The following is a 19,074-nucleotide window of genomic DNA, read 5'->3' on the forward strand; positions in this document are numbered from 1 at the left end:
CCGCCTCTCCCCGTACATTCCGCCTCGCACCCTCAGAACGTCTGGGCAGCAGCTACTGAAGGTGCCTGGGGCTAGGTTAGCCTCCACTTCGCGGAGGACGTTTTCCATAGCTGCCCCAGCCCTTTGGAATGCGCTGCCCACAGAGCTCCGCTCGTCTACCACCCTGGCCCAATTTAGGAAGGACCTGAAAACCTTCCTATTCCAACAGGCATTCCCCGAATAAATATCCTGCGGGCCTCCCTCCTCTTTCGTGGCCAAGAGGTTGGGCCATGGGGCTTTTTACTGTTGGGTTTGAGTTTCTGTAATTTTGTATTTTGTGTATTTTTATTGTATTTTTTATTGAATTGTGTCTTGAATTGTCTGTTTTTATGCTGTAAGCCGCCCTGATCGAAGGAAGGGCGGCATATAAATAAAATTTTTATTATTTATTTATTATTGAAATTCAGAATAGTTCTCTGTAAAGTCATAATGTGCTTTTCCCTTTTTTCACTTTTCCACCACAGTTGCTTGTTCATGTGAAACATATTTAGAGAGGTTTTTCCCATTAAAAATGTTGAAGTAATGGTTATTCTGAATTTTTTAAAAAAGAATGCCTCTTTCCTCCCTTGGGATTAATACTTACATTAGTGTCATTACACTATCTATCTCTCTCTCTATCTCTCTCTCTCTCTATCCATCCATCCATCCATCCATCCATCCATCCATCCATCCAAAGGTAGAATGGGACTCACAGTTTCTAATTAAGAAATGAAAAAGTTTTAAGTCTAGGCCCCCAGGGTACCTGTTCTGAAATTCAAGGAGCCAGTTACAAAAATGTGAATCACCTGAATGTGCAAATTCACAGCCTCTCAAAGACTGTACTTGGGAGCAGAATTGACATGAAACAAAATGGTAAAGGTTTAATAAGGAATTACAGACTCATCTACTAGTCCAAAACGTGGCAATTGTGAAAATATAGTAGTAGCCACGTAAGGTGAATGGCCTCCAAAATCAGAGTACAGTACAGTATTTCCTGTAGTATTTCTTACAGTTCCTACTGCTGGAGTGGGAAGCACACAGTGTGCATGTCACATAGAGCCCTGCCTATTTTTGTGCTCCTAGGATTTTCCAAGATGGTCAAATTGAGACTGTTGTACTTGCCACATCATTAGAAAGCATGGCTCACTAGAAAAAACAATGTTAGGAAAGGTAGAGAGTAGAAGGAGGAGGGGAAGACTGTAAGCAAGATTGATGGACTCAATCAAGGGAATCGCAGGTATGGGTTTACCAGGACTGAGCAGAGCAGTGGAGGACAGAGAGTCCTGGAAGTGTCTCATCCACAGTGTTGCCCTGGGCTGACTCAAAGGCAGCTAACAACAACAATAAACGACTTTCCTGAGTGCCTCCCCCGTCCATGGGAAAAAAGGACCACCAAAAAGGGAGGAAAAGCACACTCCTGGAAACTTCCAACATCAGTGCTTCTTCTTTAAAACAAGATGCAGCACTCCATCCATGCCTTGTTTCTCCCCCCTCAAAAAATAAATGAAAAGGGAAATCAGAAGTGGCCTTCCAGCTACTTTTGATTATATTTTTGGGAAATGGGGCAGCCTGTGGTGGGTGTAGAAAACTGGGTCCTGGATCCCTGGAGCTAGTTCAAGGAGTTTACTGACTAGAGAAAATATTACACAGAATATTCACAAAATCAAGCATATGTAGCTGAATACTACGTATCTGCACTAAATCAATTTCTTCTTTAGATGTTCTTTTTAGTTAACAACAACACTTGTACATCTATGCACACAAAGACACATACATTTGTTTAAGTGTAGCCTCCCTTTCAGGTTATGGACAGAACTTCTGTGAGATATTCTTGGGACAAAACCTAAGTGCCAATACCCTCACCATTTGGTTCTCTGATACAGCAGGACAAAAGTACTTTAACACTTTTATTTTAAGAGTTGGGAGGTCAGGCTTTTTCCAGTTCGTGAAAGCCGGAGTCTTTGGAACCCGTGTATTGTTATTAAAATTTAATTATAAAATGATGGAGTCCTGTTCACATAACAATATTTGCATGTGAATCCCACATAAGGTTATACAATAACCAGCTACAGCTCCATTAGAAACATAAATATCTCTGCTCCAAACATGAGATTGTCATGAGTTTTTACTCTCTAGAAGACAATGAGGCTGTAGACAGTTCTCTGTAAAAAAAAGGACTTGAGGTGCTCATGATTTATGTCCATAATTTAAAAAAAAGGAAGCACATCTCTTAAGTTCCCCTTTTGAAAAGTCTCTCCAGTCATTAGAAAGGCCGTCCTCTTCCTCGTTTACTCTTCAGGTGGCCTGCCGAACGCCTAAGTTTTCTCCTCTCTTGGTGATGATGCTTCTCTGCTTCTTGCTGTTTTCGCTGTTGCTCTGTCTGAAAAAGTTGCAGAAAATACCCAAATGAGAGATGCACTTCCAAACCAAACTAGCACCGTCATGGAAATGAAGAAAATGCAACTTTACAGCAGTAACACAGAGATATATACAAATAATCAGAGAGTTATTATTTTTTTTAAAAAAACCCACCAAATCTGGAGCACAAAGGTTTACTAATAAGCTGTTAGGTTTCTCCTCCTAGAGAAACAATTCCAAATACACACATATTCCTCTTCCCACTTAACTGGGAATAAACCCCTTTACACACACAGTGGAACTTGCTTCTGGACATGGACAGGGTAGCAATGAAAGGTCTACATTCTTTAAATACCTCTCCACATTTCCTCCGACTCTCAATTTCCTTCTAATAATACACCTTACAGGTGACAGTACTTGTCTCAGAGAAAGTATACAGAACTCTCATCTGAACAGGATAAACCAAATAATAAAAATGCTCACTTCTGGCTGTGTGCTTTATTGATGTCCTTATTACTTGAGTGAGAAAAATATTTCACCATTTCTGTTGCACAACACTTGACCTCCAATCAAACCAGGGCAGGGGAACATGTCCCCTTCTGGATGCTGAAGGATTACAACTCCCACCTACTGGCTAGGACTGCTGGGAGAAGCAATCCAACAAAATCTGCATGTTCACATAACTGAATGACAAGATCAGGTTGGACATGTGCCCACACAGATCTCCAAAATGAAACACTGAACAGTAGAAGTTTTTGTGTGCTGTACATAACACAAAACCTCCCCCTCAAGTGCTTCTCACTAATAAAAAACACTGAATACAAGGCACACAATTCAGCCAGGCTGAAACCACAACACAGCGGCCAATTTGATGCCTTAGAAGCAAAAGGTTAGGGAAGGAATGTGATCTATGGGGTGGAAATGTTTATCTATACATTTATTCATTCTGTGAGTAGGCTGAAGTAAAGTAGCTTCTCCGTTATCAAGGAAGATGACTCTTCTTACTTCCCTGCAACTAATGTCCTTCCAATGAAAATCTAAGAAGGGTCTTGCAATCCTAACTCATTTGAAAATACAGAAAAGATCTATGCTGTAGACATCAGAAAACCAGAGGACATAGTTTGGTGTTTTGTCATACTGGCTGCTAAATTCAATTTCTTGAGAATCTTAAACATGCTTTTGCAGAAAGAACAACACTAAAAATAGCTTCTAATTCTCATGCCTATGAAGTCATGCTTGGAAAGAGAACAAGACTACAGACCAAGGGTGGGCAACTGTGTCCTGCTTTTGGCCTACAATTTCCACCAGCCCTAGCCAGAATAGCCAGTGGTAAGGATGTATGGGTGTTTGGAGCATGGACATCTGGAGAGTCAGAGTTTCCTGTTTGCTGTTTTAGCCTGTGGTCTAAGAGTTGCAGGTGGAGAAACAATTGCCTATATTGTCCCCCTTCTGGAAGTTCTCAGCACAACCCCTAAAAGCCACTCTTTTAAGGCTAGAAGCCTCCTCCAGAACAATGCTGGATGCAGACTAAGAAATACATGTAGGCATACCAAGCTGCTTTTTCTGCCTGTACAGTTTTCCTGGATCAATAAGAGGCTTGAAAACTGACGCCCAAAACAGACAAGCTGAGGAATTCTGGAAGCTGTGCTAGAAAAGAGTGGCATTTCCAAACTGTTAGATCTAAAATAATATGTGGTAAAACTCCAGATGACAGCTGAATGAACAAGCAGACTTCACAGTTGCCGAGAGAAGATAATCTGTGCCTTGCTCAGCTTATTGCCTAAACCCATGAAAGCAATTGAATAAAAATTACGTAAAGCCAGAAGAGATGCATAACTTTGCTATGTGGCATAAAATTTGCAGAACAAAACCCTTGAAATAAACTGAAGCAACCACAAAAAAGAGAAAACAATGCCACTAGAAGGGTCATTTAGTGGCTTTGCTGCATTGTTACTACCATTACATTTGTTTTTCTAAGGTTCTAGGCTTACCTTTTTTAATTTAAATGTAACTTGTTTGCTTCCTACAGTGGTATCATGTACGCTAAGCGCACCAACTCTCTCTTCAAGCTGCAAGCGATCTCCAAGTGTTTTTCTGTATAAAACATAAAGGGGGGGAAGTCAATTTCTTCTACAGTCATCCCTCCATATTTGCGCCTTTGATATTTGCAGATTTGATTATTCATGGATTTCCTTAATATGTTCTCTCTAGGACTGTCTAGGTCCTCCAGTGCAACTCTGTGGTCAACTTTAACTAAAGGTTGCACTGAAAGACCATTTGTAGCTACTCCAGTGCCATTCTATGGTCAGTGTATGTTGGACATTGACCACAGAGTTGCACTGGAGGACCTAGAGATGTGTCCTCTCAGGTAAAAACAGTGTTTTTGTTATTTGCAGTTTTTCCATATTCACGGGGGTCTTGTTCCCCTAACCCTAGCGAATATGGAGGGACAACTGTACTTTCCTGGTCAGAATGTACATACACACAGAGAGAAATTCAATAAACATTATATGAAGTAACACAAAACAACCTGTCGGCTACTGTTCTGAATAGTTCCTTTTGTGAAACTTTCAATGAAATTGTCATCTTTCCAAATATTGCACTGACATATACAAAACATTTTGTATTTCTCTCTCTTTTCCATACACACAAGATCGATTTCCAAACAATGGAAAGGTGTTTAAGAAAATGGTTCTATGCAGAGACTGCCCTGTAGACTTCTCCCAACCTCTCAAACCAGTGATGGTAACTCTGTGTTCATTTCTAATAATTTCTGAGTAACAAAAAATGATTATCTTTATCGAAGCAATTTTCATCTGGACAAAGCAAAGAAAATTTACACAATAACAAATCTGTCCAAAGAAACCAGTTGAGCTTAGTTTATTTTCCAACATTGCAGAAATACTAACATTTGCACCTTAGGCAAAGGAAGTTTTGGCATGAAACAGCTTTTGAACACTCTTGTACTTTTTAACAGAGGACTCAAACAAATTATAGGAGTCAAGAAGCCAAGCCATGGATACTGAATGTCCAGGTCCAGCAGTTTTGAGCATTGCCTCACAGACAAATAATCTTCTCAAACAGGTGGACAACTGGTAGCTTTCTCGGTGCTGTCAAACTGCAAAACCTACCACTCCTAGCTAGCATGACCAATGGTCAGGAATTTCCCAACCAGGATCTAAAACAATGGGGGCAACGTTTGATTGGGCTTGTTTCCATTGACGGAAGAATGGCTTGTTCCTTAAGTTCTCTTTTTATCTACTTGCAGCAGAACAGAGTATTGTTGTGTGTCTTCAGGTCAGTCCTGACATAAGGTGAACCTACTACAGGTTTTTCTTGGCAAGATTTTTTCAGAGCCTTTGCTTACCCCTGAGGCAGAGAGAGTGTGACTTGCTCAAGGTCACCCAGTGGGTTTCCATAGCTGAGCAGGGATTCAAGCCCTGGTTTCTAGAGTCACAGCCCAACACCCAAACCACTATACCATACTGGTTCTCAACAGCATGTTACATGCGTGTAATTGCTGACAAAATAGCCACCTCTGCACTTCATAGAATCGTAGTTGGAAGAGACCACAAGGGCCACCTAGTCCAACCCCATTCTGCCATGCCGGAAATCACAATCAAAGCACCCCCAGCAGATGAACCCCAGACCAATGGCATCATTAATGTTCAAAACTACAATATGGGAAAAGAGAAGGAAGGGGGCACACATGGATATCAACTTTTCTAATGTGTAATACTTGAAAGGAGACAAATTTTGAGGACCTAAAGCTGAAGACATCAGAGCTTTTAAAAAAGCTTCAAGCAGCACTGAGTCAGAAATACGAAAAAGGAACACCCTGTTTTATATTTTTAAAAGTCATAAATCTCTTCACAAACGTCACCATAAAAACCAAAATGTCTAGCCGCTAAGTGGATTGGGGAGACATTAAGATTGTTAAGAAAGATTCAAGATAAAAACCACAAAGAAGCTTGTGGCATCTTAAATACTAACAAATATATTGTGGTGTAAAATTTAGAAATCGGTGTCCATTTCCCCCCATATACTATAATGTATGTTTCCAGCTTTAATATGCTACAGGACTCTCTCTGTTGTTTGGTAATGACAGGGAAACATGGGTAACCCTTCTGGAAGATTGAGTAAGTTTCTCTCTACACATATTATCCAAACCCAAACAAATCAGTAATTCTGCACAAATTTACCAGATGGATATCTTTTTGCACATATCCAGTAGAAAATACATCAGGAGCAGAACTTTATTACCAAATTACATGATTCAGCTAAAATAAAATACTGTTATTTTACTGGGGGAGAACTAACAAGCTTGACTGTCTCTCTTAAAATCAAACTGGTATTTTAAAAAAGACTTTGCTTTGTCATGCATCCAATTGCTTTGAATTCTGTTTCAGTATGATACATATGGTCCAGCCCAGGACTCAAAGTATTATCCACAGCACTGATACACATGTCCAAGAGGCTTTTCAGCTCCCACATTCTGGTGGGAAAATGTGCCCTTCTCCAGACAAATTCCTTGGGATCCCAGAATCACAGATTTGTAGGAACTATCTTAACTGAACAGAGAAACTACCCTTCCGGGTTTGAACATGCTACTGTCTCCAATTCTCAAGAAGTCCTCACTCGATCCATCTTCTCTCTCTATCATCCTGTCTCACTGTTGCCTTTCTTTTTGAAAGTCTTGGAACGTGCTGTTTACATATGCTGTCTTGAGTTTCTCTCTAATAATCCCATCATGGATCCTTTTCAATATGGATTTCGCCCTCTGCACTCTACGGAGATGGCTCTCACAAAAATTACAGATATTTGCTCCAGGCCAAGTCAGCTCTCATTCTCCTTGATCTTTCTGCAGCTTTTAACACAGTCGATCATGGCCTTTTGTTAGATCTGCTTCAGAACCTAGGGCGGGATACAGACGGGCAGGGGAAGACGTCTTGGAGGTGTATTCTGCTGAATACGGAGCCTCCAGACCGCCCGCCCCGGGGGCGTGGCTCAGGAGATGGGGCTTCCACATGGGGGGCAGTGAAGACGCCTCACCTGGGGCCGTTTCTGACCCGCAGTTTCCAAACCGCCGCCTCGGAGGACGCTGCAAAGAGAGAGGCAGCTTCCTCACGGGCGGCCAAAAACGGGGCTTTTTTTTTCTTTTGCCGGCTGGCGGATGCGCAGCTGCGGCACTCAGCAGCGGCGGCAGAAAGCTTATGTGCACATTTAAAGCGCCCAAGCCCCTTTAAAACTTTTCCCCCCGCCCTGCCCAAGAACAATAGTGGTCTCCTGCCAGCTGGTGATCAGCTGGTGTTGGCATCCTTGTCCGCTTGCACGTTGCCAATGTCACCAGCATCATGGATGCCTCCTCTCCTTTGGTCCCCGCGCTCTTGCTGAATCTGCAATGCACAGCCACAGCTGTCGCCGCTGCCACCGCTGTCCCCCTGCCATCCCCCATCACCTGCCTTGTACTAATGTAAATATTTAAAGTTTTAGGGGTTTTTATTGTTAGGTGAAAATGGCACAGGAATGTGTGTAGGGGTTCACTTTAAATTCCAAACTTTCCCCGATTCTAGCAGCGCATGCGTACATGTTGCTCTAGGGTTAGGGTTAGGGTTAGGGTTAGGGTTAGGGTTAGGGTTACGAGTCTTAAAATGCGCTGCAGCTGTGCTGCAGCTTCCACACCTGCACGGCAGCTAACGCTGCAATTAAAGCCTGACTGCAAGTCCTGCACCCCAACTCATTATGTGACGCAGCAGACACGGAGCTTTTAAATGGGCAACTTAAATTAGCAGCGTAACAATTCTGGCGTACCGGTGCAGCCGCTTACAGACGGAGCTGCGCAGCTGCGCATCATACAGAAAAGAAGCGGGGAAAAGCAGCACCTTTTTAATGCCGCTTCTTCCCGCTTGGGGCGTGTGGGCGGCGTGTTCATGGCGGCATTCAGGTAAGGGCCGTCTGAAGGCTCTACCTTCATGACGTCATGAACACACCCCTTTTTGCCCGTCTGTATCCCGCCAAGGATTTACTGATTTAGTCCTTAGTTGGTTCAGATCGTAAGTTTCAAATCAGTCATTTACTGTTGTAGCCGGAGGTCAGGTATCTTATCCTTTTCCTCTGTTGGTTGGGATTCCACAGGGCTCCGTTCTGGACTCATTGTTATTTTTTTACACACCTTATCTTTTGGTAATCTTATCAGTTTGTATGGTTTTCAACATACAGTTATATTTTTCTACTCCAGAATTTTCTTCAGATATTGAACGTGTTACATCAAGTCTCTCAGCTATCTTATCATGGAAGCTTCATCGACGTCTTAAACTTAACATGGCTAAGACAGAAGTACTCATCTTTCCTCCAAAACCTACTTTACAATACACATTTTTTATCATGGTCAGTAATGTTCTCATTCATCCTGTGAAGGAAGCATGTAGCCTTGGCTTTATTTTTTATTCTTCTTTGCCCTTCACTCCTCAGATTCAGGTTGTAGCTAGGTCATGACAATTTTTTCTTTATAATTTTGCTAAAATTAGACCTTTTCTACCAGTTTCTTCTGCTAAGACCTTAGTTCATGCCCTAGTTATCTCCCACCTTGACTACTGCAACCTTCTTTTGACAGGGCTCCTATTGTCCCACCTTAGTCCTCTGATTTCCATTCAACATTCTGCTGTTAAGATTATCTTTTTAGCTCTTTGCTTTGATCATGTCACTCCACTTCTGGCATCTCTTCACTGGCTACCCATTCCTTTTAGGATTCAGTACAAGCTTCTTCTCTTAACGTTTAAAGCTTTACACAACCTAGCTCCCCCTTATCTGTCAGTCCTTATTTCATCTCACCTTTCTGTTTGAGATTTGCAGTCTGGGAGCTTGGGGCTTCTTACCTATCCAAGGGTTTCTTCTTCCTTGGCTCAGTTTCGTCCTTTTTCACTTGCAGCACATATTCTTGGAACTGCCTCCCTGAACATCTGCAGACTCTCTCTTCTCTTGCTAGTTTTAAATCCAAATTAAAGACTTTCTTGTTCTCTAAAACATTTGGAATTGTATTTTAATATTGTTTTATAATTTTATATTTGATTATATGTATTAGTTGTTTTTACATTTTGTATTTAAACTGCATAACTTGCTTAATATTGCATAGTTTCTATTTTATGACTTTTAGGCTGTATGCTATTGGCAGGTTATATGCTGTTTCGATGATGTTTGTAAAGTGCCATGCAAATTTATGGTGCTATATAAATATACATTAACAACAACAATAACAACTGAATGGAGGAACTATCATGGGAGTTAATTTGGTAAAGGATTATAGCTCTGTGGTAAGAAGGTCCCAGTTCAAATCTTCATCTCCAAGGATTCAGAAAGACACCTCTCTCAAAATCTAGAGCATGAGTGGGCAACTGTAGAAAGCTTGGGGGCGGGGGGAGAGGTCACATTAGACACTGCTGGACACCTTTGCTGCACCTCCTACCCACCCAACACACATAAGGTTTTTTTGTATTTGTTTTTTGTCCCCAAATGTCTTCTAAGGGACATTTTTTTAACATCAGAAAGTGACTAGAAGTTATTTCCTGTTTCAAAAATAGTCTCTCCTGGGCCTAAAATGGCCCAGGAGTCCCAAAATGTGGTGGAATTATTTTCCACACCCCTAGAAGCTGTTTTTGGGGTAATTGTTTTTGAAAAACATTTATTTTTGACTCCTGGGGGCTCTGGAACCATATGTAGCCAATAGGCTGAATTTTGCCTACCCTTGGTCCACAATGTGTTGCATCACCCACTGCTGCCCTACCTCTGTAAACTCTATGGTAAAGCATGGTTTTGGGTTTGTTTGTTTTTACCAAATGTTGAAGGCAATGCATTTATATTAAGCAAAATGCTTCCTTGGGTTGCTGATGAATTCTGGCACTGTAATTGTCATGAAGCCAGGTTCAGTGGATGGGAGAAAAATGGTTTTGGGGGCCTGTGTGTTTGCCCACTCCTTAAAGATGCTACCCATCAGTGCAGACAGTACTGAGATAGATGGACCAATGGTTTGACAATGCAGAAGAAAGCTGCCAACATTCCTGTTCTCTTTATAAGGAGAATAGCACAAAGCTAATTAAGGCTCTATTCACTCCAGGCAACTAAGGGATATATTTTGGTGGCCTTTGGCACCACTATCAATGTGATACTTATAAACCTGGCAGAAAGACATGTTTGTTGTTGTTGTGTGCCTTCAAGTAATTTCTGACTTATGGCAACCCTATTATGGGGTTTTCTTCAGATATGGTTTGCCACTGTTACCTTCTGAGGCTGAGAGAATGTGACTTGCCCAAGGTCACTCAGTGGGTTTACATGACCAAATAAGTACAATTATGAACATTTCTGCAGCTGTCTTTTAATTAGGTTCAAATTACTGATGCATTTTTAAACACCTCTCTATCCATGATGCCTATGTGCATCATGACAGAAAGATCAACTTATTCCTTACAGCTTTTCGTGTGGGGTTGAAGAAATGAATTATTTGGACACATTGAAAAAAGCAGCCTATAATTAACCAAAAGCCCTCCTCCTTTCTATGTGTGGGGTTTCACAGATATTACAGCACACCAATTGTGTTGTTGTTGTTGTTGTTGTTGACCGGCTTTTATTTGCAGGACTAGTAACATGGTTTTGCTGACCTGTGCCTAGAGGTCCTCTAGCACAACTCTGTGGTCAACTTCTGCCGGAAGTATAGGGTTCGCTCTTGTCAGTGATTTTCACTATTCACAGTAAGTCTGGAAACATATCCCTTGCAGATAAAAGGACCATACTGTATCTTCATTCTAGCTTTTGGGGTAATTATTTAGTTAACAGGCAAAAGGCAGCACTTTTCTAAAACAGAACAAAAGCTCATCTAAATTGAGAGATCTGAACTGGACCTAATTTAGGCATATTTAAAATACACCCACTGAAACCAATCAAGCTTGTTAATCATGACAAATTCAAGATTCTTTCATTTTACATGCATTTTAAATCACACAGCTCACCTGAGCATTCACTAGTAATGACACTCTAGCATTACAAATCAAAGATACATTCCTCCTCTCACACCTGCAGGCTTCTGCATCACCTAAAACTGACTCCAGAAGGTTTGCCAGCTCTATGATATGCGATTTAGGGGGGCTGCAGGGGGGAAGAAGGGGATTCTCTCTTTTTGATTCTGCTGACAGAACCAGTTCTGTCAGCAGAAATGCTCCATTTTGCCGCTGTCCAATATTATAATGAGAATAAACATTAATAATGCTTACACCAGAGTCTGAAGAATAAAATTCATCAAGATCTTCCTGAAGGTAAGATTCACTATAAGCTATTATGTATGTCCAAAAAAAGGCTAGATTAAAACATGATGAAAACAGGCAGCCTCAAAGTATGCCAGCCTTACACACACACACCATGATATCAGTTTTATGATGAGGATAGAGGCAGTGTTCACAATTTTGAAGCTATGTCTTTTTTCTTTTTTTAAAATGTGGCTAAAACTAATGGTGTGGGGAAATTTTTGATGAACAGATAACCAACATTTGGATGTGCGTATACATGCTTTGAATTCATCTATCAACTTATGGCAACCTCGTGAATGTCATAGGATTTTCTTACGCAACAGATACTCAGCAGTGGTTTGCCAACGGCTATCTTTGAAATATAGCTAACAGCACTTGGTATTCCTTGGTGGTCCCCCATCCAGGCACTAACCAGTGCTGACCCTAACTGGTTTCCAGGATCAGATAGGCTATGGTGCTTTTAGTGTATTTAGGTTTAACATCTGGAAGGATAAGACAGATCTTCCAGATGTTGTTCGACCACAGTTCCCATCATCCCTCACCACTAACCATACTAGCTATGACTAACATGAGTTGCAGTCCATCATCATACAGAGGGCCACACTGAGTCACCCATCCCTATAATAAGAGATGAATTAAGAGATTCCCTTTCCATCAGCATGTCTGGCTGTAAAAATAATGGTCTTCAGAAGAAACCAGGGAAACCACAGGAGAAATGCGAACATCTCAATCACATTCAAGGAGAACAATGATGTACATGTCTAGTGAATGAAAAAAGAGATGCTGTAGCCTTACTTCATCAACTTCTGTTTTTTGGCGGTGTCCTTGAAACTTCTAAATTCTTCCCCAGCCTTAATCTCAAAAAATCTGGGTTCCAATACTGTTTGCTGATCCTCCTTGAACTTTTCCTGCCGTTTTACTTTTTCCTCTTGGCGTAGAAGTCTGCGCTGTTTCCTGACCTCTTCAACCCAGCCTTTTTCATCATCTGAAGTCTCAGAACTTTCGGCATCACTTGGTTTTCCTTCTGGTTCTTCCTCTTCTTCCTGTAGACAAAAATAGTTATTTTTTTTCTATTTAAAAAAACTTGTCAATGTTCCTTAAACAAACCATTTACCCAATTAGGAGTACGTGACACTTCACAGATACAGTATATTATCTGGAAAGGGCTACAAGGCAAGGGCACACAATAGAAAAGTATTATTAATTTATTATTATTAGCAGCAAGGTCATCCCAGCTATTTTACCTACAAGTCTAGATTGGTTGAATCATGACAAAAGTCTTTCATAAAAACAAGAGACAAAATATACCCAGTCAATTTAACAGTCTACAGTGGAAGAAAAACAACCACCCAAACAAATAGCTATGAAAGCTTTTTTTCCCTGTCAACTGTCACTGATTCCATTCCCACCCCAAAATTCCTGCCATGTGATTTAGCTTGGCCTCATTCAAATGTGTTACACTAACAGTTTTGACTACTGGGTTACAAAACCACTTTAAATGTTCCCACAGTGTGAGTACTTAGAACCCAGTTGCAACTATCTGCTTGACTCCTTTTACATATATGTCTTGTCCTGGTTCAAATTGTTGGCTGGCCGGCCTGTCTATGCACATATCAGTGCTAATGCCAATTGGCTACAGTTCCCTGAGGTCTCCAGCTGATGCTTTTTTCCAGCTCTGTAACCTGAAAGGGTGCGGGACAATCAATGTAGGACTTTATGCAACCAAATCCATGTTCTGGTACTATCTTAGCTCTGTTACAGCACAGATTCTATTGCTATGTTAAGGACACTTTCCAGAGGTGGCATAGATGGCTTCTTCAGGTACAACTCTTGGGTTAATTGCAGTTTGAAAAGAATGCATTTCCTGGACTTAAAATAATCTGGGAGGCCCCAAAATTTCCCACCTCCTAGAGATGTTTGGGGGAAGGTTAAAAAGAAACAAAAATTTAGGGGCCTGAGAGTCACAAAATCAGCACTGGAGCTCACATATGGCCCATAGGCCACACTTCCCCCACCTTTGAATTAAGAAAATCAAGCCAAGAGCATGTCTTACTATATGGGCTGAGCCAATGACAAGTGGAGAAAATCCAGAGCCAACTCTGCCAAGGCAGCACCAGTACCCCAAGACAAAGATGCAGTGTCTCAACAACATATGTATTTGTTTACAGTTTCACTCTCTATATTGCAGCATCTCTTCCATTTTATCACCACCCCATCTTGCATTTTCACTCATCATACCTACAGTACATGGTTAGTTAACTCCACAAGAACAATATTATTGGCTAACATGATTTCAACACCAGTGCCAAGCCATTAGTGAATGGTTCATGCTCCCAGGGGTATGCAGACAAGGGGTGAGAGAAAGTGGGCAACCGCACTGGTCCTCAACAGGATTTTGAAAGCTGAACAATATCCATCCAACACTTTTTTGAAACTCCCCCCCCCCAAAAAAAAAGAAGGTTTTGGGCCCAAATGGGTTCCCATGTTCCCTAAGGTGCATGGGGGCAACTTTGTCATGTCTTTCCACAACTGTTCTAAGCTGAAGTGAGTCCTTTTCTCCAAGAGGGCACAGGAGCCATTTTGGGTGAAATAATATCCCCCTTCCAATTTTTGGGTCACAATGGTAGGCTGGGAGGCACACGCAGCCCACACACTGCACTTTCCCCACCATCACTGTATACATATATAATCTTTGTAAAGAGATAAGAGAAGACCAAAAGACAGATTTACCTCTCTAAGGGTTTCTTCTTGCTCTAAAAGCTTTAATTTCTTCTTTCGTTTTTCACTTATTTTAGAAACAAGTGGATTAAGCAGCCTGAACTCTTCGCTCTTCTCATCCACCTGGAAATCTGGGTTCTCAAACATGACTTTGAAGCGATCATCACTAAGAATGCTAGGCGTTTTCTAGGAAAAAAACCAAAACAACAACATAATTGAGAAATTGAGAAAAAAACGTACAGCATTTTGAATAAATCTGTTAAGTGCATATAATCTTCGTAGGAGTTTGCTAAGCAAAAAGGCATTTCATGGAATAGAGACTTTAAAAAAAAACCAAATAATTCCTTCTCCCATTTACTTGGAATGTTTCATTATATTTGCAAATATCAAAAAGACATCTTAGGTATAAGTGTGCAGACAGTTTGGCCATCAAGCTAAACCACAATTTAAGAGGACAAAAAATTAGCCTTGAGCTGGTGACCTACCAGCTCCTTTTCCAGTAATGCTGCAAGCAAGAGGTAGGAATATTACTTCCATTTTAGATATACTCTAGTTTGCTATGTAATCTGAACTTGACAAACTGTGATTGATCCTAACTATATTTTGTTTCAAACAAGCCAATTTAAACCACTGTCTTCAAGCTGGCTTATTACAAACAATAGTTAATTTTAGTCACAGGTTAGAGTTTGAAAGCAATATTAAACTATGATTAACTGAAGGCTAAAAGGAATGCTAAATATCCTCACAGCTGTTTTAGAAGGGAAAAGGGTAGGAGAGAACACATGCATTTGAGGCTTACAGTAGCTTGTTCGGTTCAAAATAAACTATCGTTTTATAAAAACAAACTGCTTCAAACCGCAGTGTGAGGTCTCATCACAGTCATATACTTTTGTACCAATGCATAAATTAAAGATATGTTCAGAATTTTTATGCAGTTTATTGATTCTACACTGGACGCACTTCTTAAAGGAAGAAAAATAAAACAACAATCGAGAAGTTCAAAAATACTAGAAGGACATGAATTTTTACCATGGATGACTCACCAACAGCTTCAACCTAAATTCTTTTCAATTACCCAAGAGCCAAACCCTGGGAAGGTCTGGAAATATTGTGGATGGCTAAATGTTTGAAGTTAATGTCTACGAATGTAAAAACCTTTTTCCTGACTTCCCTAACATTTGACTATAAACTACTAAAATGGAATGGCAAATGACATAATTTATGGAAAATGGAACTACCTTACATAGTTGATAATCCCAGCTCCAGCATATTTATTTCTACATATCTGTTTTTATGCATTGCATACCTTATATATCTGAACATCTTTTTTGAATATATCAGATTCAAAACAGTAAAATCTGTAGTGTTTTGGGAGAACAGTCAAATGTAACTTTTAAAAATAAAATAATAGATATACTTGGGGGGAGGCAATGACAAACCTCCTCTGAACAATTTTTGCCAAGAAAATCCCATGATAGGTTTGCTTTAGAGTCACTGTAAGTTGGAAACAACTTGAAGGCACATAACAACTGTGTGTGTGTGTGTGTGTATCCAACAGGATTCACACACACACATGGCACAATATATATTGTCTCTACATTGTACTGTATTATAGTGTATATTACAGTAGTCCCTCCTTCTCCATGGAGGATACATTCTCACACACACACACAGATTCATGAAATCACAGACAGTATTCAACCCTATACCAGTAATGTTTTTGGCTCATGATAAGGGAGCGACTGCATAATATTTTTGGACTATGGCTGACCACAGGGAACTGAATCTGAGGAAAGCAAACCTGCGGATAGGGGTGAACTACTGCATATTGTTATATGTGAAGCAATGGATGTTGCTAGAAGATCTGGAGACCAGTGTATCATTCACAATAAAAGGTCCTAGGTTCAGCATCTCATTGTCCTCTTTACTTAAAAGGTGATGGGAACTTCTAACAGCTTGTGCACTATTTCACTTCCACAAGCGAATCAGATTCATCATTAAACACCACCGCAATTTTAATTAAGAGTACAATATTTTAACAAGCTTTTTAATAAAAGCTCACTTTTTTCTTAGTTAGGAAAAAGGCAAGGGACGACTGTTGCTTCTGCTGGTGGAAAAGTACTAACACCTGGGGATCAGTCTGGCCCAACAAATTGTTTGTACAGCTGCCCAGAAAGGAAAATTCTTCTGTGCTGTAATGGCAGGTCTAAAAATATGCAGAAAGAATAACGGGCAAGAATCTTACTAACCCCAGCTGCTTGATGGCCCATTAGGGAAAGAGTCAGAAGCTGTTGTCATAATTTGTTTTACATTTATCTCAGTGGAAATGGAAGGCCAAGTTTAAAATGCCAGAAGAATTGAAGACAGAAAGCTCATGTGATAAAGCAACTGCGTCATCCCCCACAGATCACAGTCATGCTGTCTAACTTTTACCAGATGTCACATTCAACAGTCTGAGTTAGACTTGATCACTATTAATTCCAATATAACTTCTTTATATTGGGATGCACTCTTCCCCTCCTCATTTTCCTGTCTACATCAAATCAAACTATATCTCAACTGCAATATATTTAATAACTTAGAATAACATACAAACAAACTTATCTGAAATGCAGTATACATTAATAAAATGGTAAGTTGTGACCAATCACCAGGAAAAGGTTATATTTGGCTAACAGATGTCAAGTGAGAACATGAATCTCCTTTATAGCTGAACTATCAAGGCTACTTCCAGAACTTGGAAATATTGTATTTATGGACTACAACTTTCTGAAACTTCCAGAAAGCATGGCAGTATCAATGATGGCTGGTGGAATTTGCGAATGACCCAAAACTAGTTAAATCTCCAAAGCCTACTGCTGCTAGCAGAGATGTTTCAAGTGGAGATGACCAGAGCTGAAGGTGGAGCTGAAGCCCTCCACTCGCAGATGAATTGAAACACATTCATCCTGAACAACCGTACTGGCTGAGCTGGCACATCTACTCTCTGATACAAGAATAAGGGGGAAGGATAGCCTACCTTTTGCTTCTTTTTTCTTGCATTTTGTGACTCTTCTTCTCCCTCCTCAATCAACTTCAGGGCGAGTTCTTTATTAACCTTAGGCAGTTTCTGTAATGAATGAGAAGAAAAACAGACCTCTTTGTCTGAGATTTCCCACACAGTATCTTGCATATTTTCCCACATAAAACCTGGTAGAATATAATTTCGAATGACGCACACAGATTACAGCACAATTTTTTGTGTTGATTCAAACAAAAAAATTCAATCACTTAAAAACCAGGTTTAAGCCTCACCTGCATCTGTTTCCTGTCCTACAATATTAACTTAAGAAGTCTGAAATGACAAGAGGTGGTGCCCATGCCAAGGCTTTCTAATGAAAAGGGTTTCAGCTCAGATTCCCTCCACTTGGCCTAAGGGCTTTAAATGATATGCCAATGGCATGGGGAAAACCATATTACAATGATTCCTGCAACATCAACATAATAAGACTTCTATGCTTCAGGCTGGAATCTCTATATGAGGAAGATCCAAATTTCACCTATAGTTATTTCTTCTAATTTAGCTCTAATTGTGTGCTTTGCCAAGATGCAGAGCATAAGACCCTGGGAAAGACTATATCCTGTTCTGATTTTTCCGGGGGGGAAATCTGAACCTCTGTAAGGGGACAGTGGGTCATGCATGTTGGCTCCAGTGTTTCATCTTCCCTTATACCAACAGTGCTGCATTACATGACAAAGTCTGAAGGGACTTTATACCTGGATTCATTTGAATGTGGAATATGATTTGTTTGAATAAATCATCCTGCTTTATCAAGGATCCTGACTGCATGGGAAGTTCTCCTTGCATTCTAACAAATATAAGGCACATCAGACAATATAATATGGCATAGGTGCCAGTGTTAGAGAACAACACACCTCCACTCTTCATACTGATTCAGGTCTAAGCATAATGCCTACAAAACCTAAAAAGTCTCTAACGTAAAGCATAACAGCTTCAAAGCACCAAAGAATAATAAGATTTTGTAGAGTGAGTTCACTCTACTTTCTGAAGCAGCAATGGAGGATTTATGTATGCTTTCATCCAAAGTTTAACCTTTACCTTTAGCTGCACTCTTTGTGCCCTTGTTTCTTCTATCTTCTGTCTAATTTTCTCCCTCCTGTACTCCTCATATGCAAAAGGATTCACCATCATTTTAACCTGTGGAAACAAAATGGATCTGACATAAAAAATGAATCGCTCAGAAACCATCATCTATGTCACCCATTTTATTTAGCCCAGATTACCTTATGGTACAGTCGTATGTCCATGAAAAAGCCATGCATATATGCTCGAAGGAGTGGAGATCCTATAAGATGGGCCAGACCTGGAGGCAGGGGAGAAACACACACAGAGACCAGGATGTTAATATATCAGACAATCTTTCAGTAAAGTAGAAGTTACATAATCTTAAGGCTGCTGTTGAGCCAATCAACACTATGTCACGATAGCACTTTGATATCTCTTTACCTGCTGTGACTTTCATTCTCTAGAATCCTGGGATTTGTAGCTTGCTGAAGTGCTAAGAATTTTCTGTTAGAGATCTCTAGTCAATTCCCCACTTTTCCATCTGTCAGGGGCATCAATACCCCTAGTGGATCCAACAGGATCCTTGCTAAGATTTTATTTCTTACATTCATATAATATCTT

At 40.4% G+C, this 19,074-nt stretch overlaps 1 protein-coding gene across 2 annotated transcripts in view; it reads right to left on the minus strand.

Annotated features, from left to right (window-relative positions):
- Nucleotides 1–748: 748 nt before the first annotated feature.
- LOC149282364 (nucleolar protein 10-like) overlaps nt 749–19,074 on the minus strand; it is a 57,242-nt gene continuing 38,916 nt past the window's right edge. For both annotated transcript variants that reach the window (XM_089498311.1, XM_089498310.1), the window contains 7 exons: nt 18,672–18,751; nt 18,487–18,585; nt 17,407–17,496; nt 14,400–14,573; nt 12,465–12,712; nt 4,368–4,470; nt 749–2,398 (listed from right to left, as the gene is read on the minus strand). In XM_089498311.1, the coding sequence (XP_089354437.1) occupies nt 2,282–2,398; nt 4,368–4,470; nt 12,465–12,712; nt 14,400–14,573; nt 17,407–17,496; nt 18,487–18,585; nt 18,672–18,751 (911 nt within the window). In that variant the 3' untranslated portion in view covers nt 749–2,281. The remainder of the gene's footprint in view (nt 2,399–4,367; nt 4,471–12,464; nt 12,713–14,399; nt 14,574–17,406; nt 17,497–18,486; nt 18,586–18,671; nt 18,752–19,074) is intronic.

Source organism: Sceloporus occidentalis, unplaced genomic scaffold (assembly GCF_023333645.1).
Source record: "Sceloporus occidentalis isolate IW3139 unplaced genomic scaffold, rSceOcc1.0.p SCAF_118, whole genome shotgun sequence".
Classification (NCBI taxonomy): Eukaryota; Metazoa; Chordata; class Lepidosauria; order Squamata; family Phrynosomatidae; genus Sceloporus; species Sceloporus occidentalis.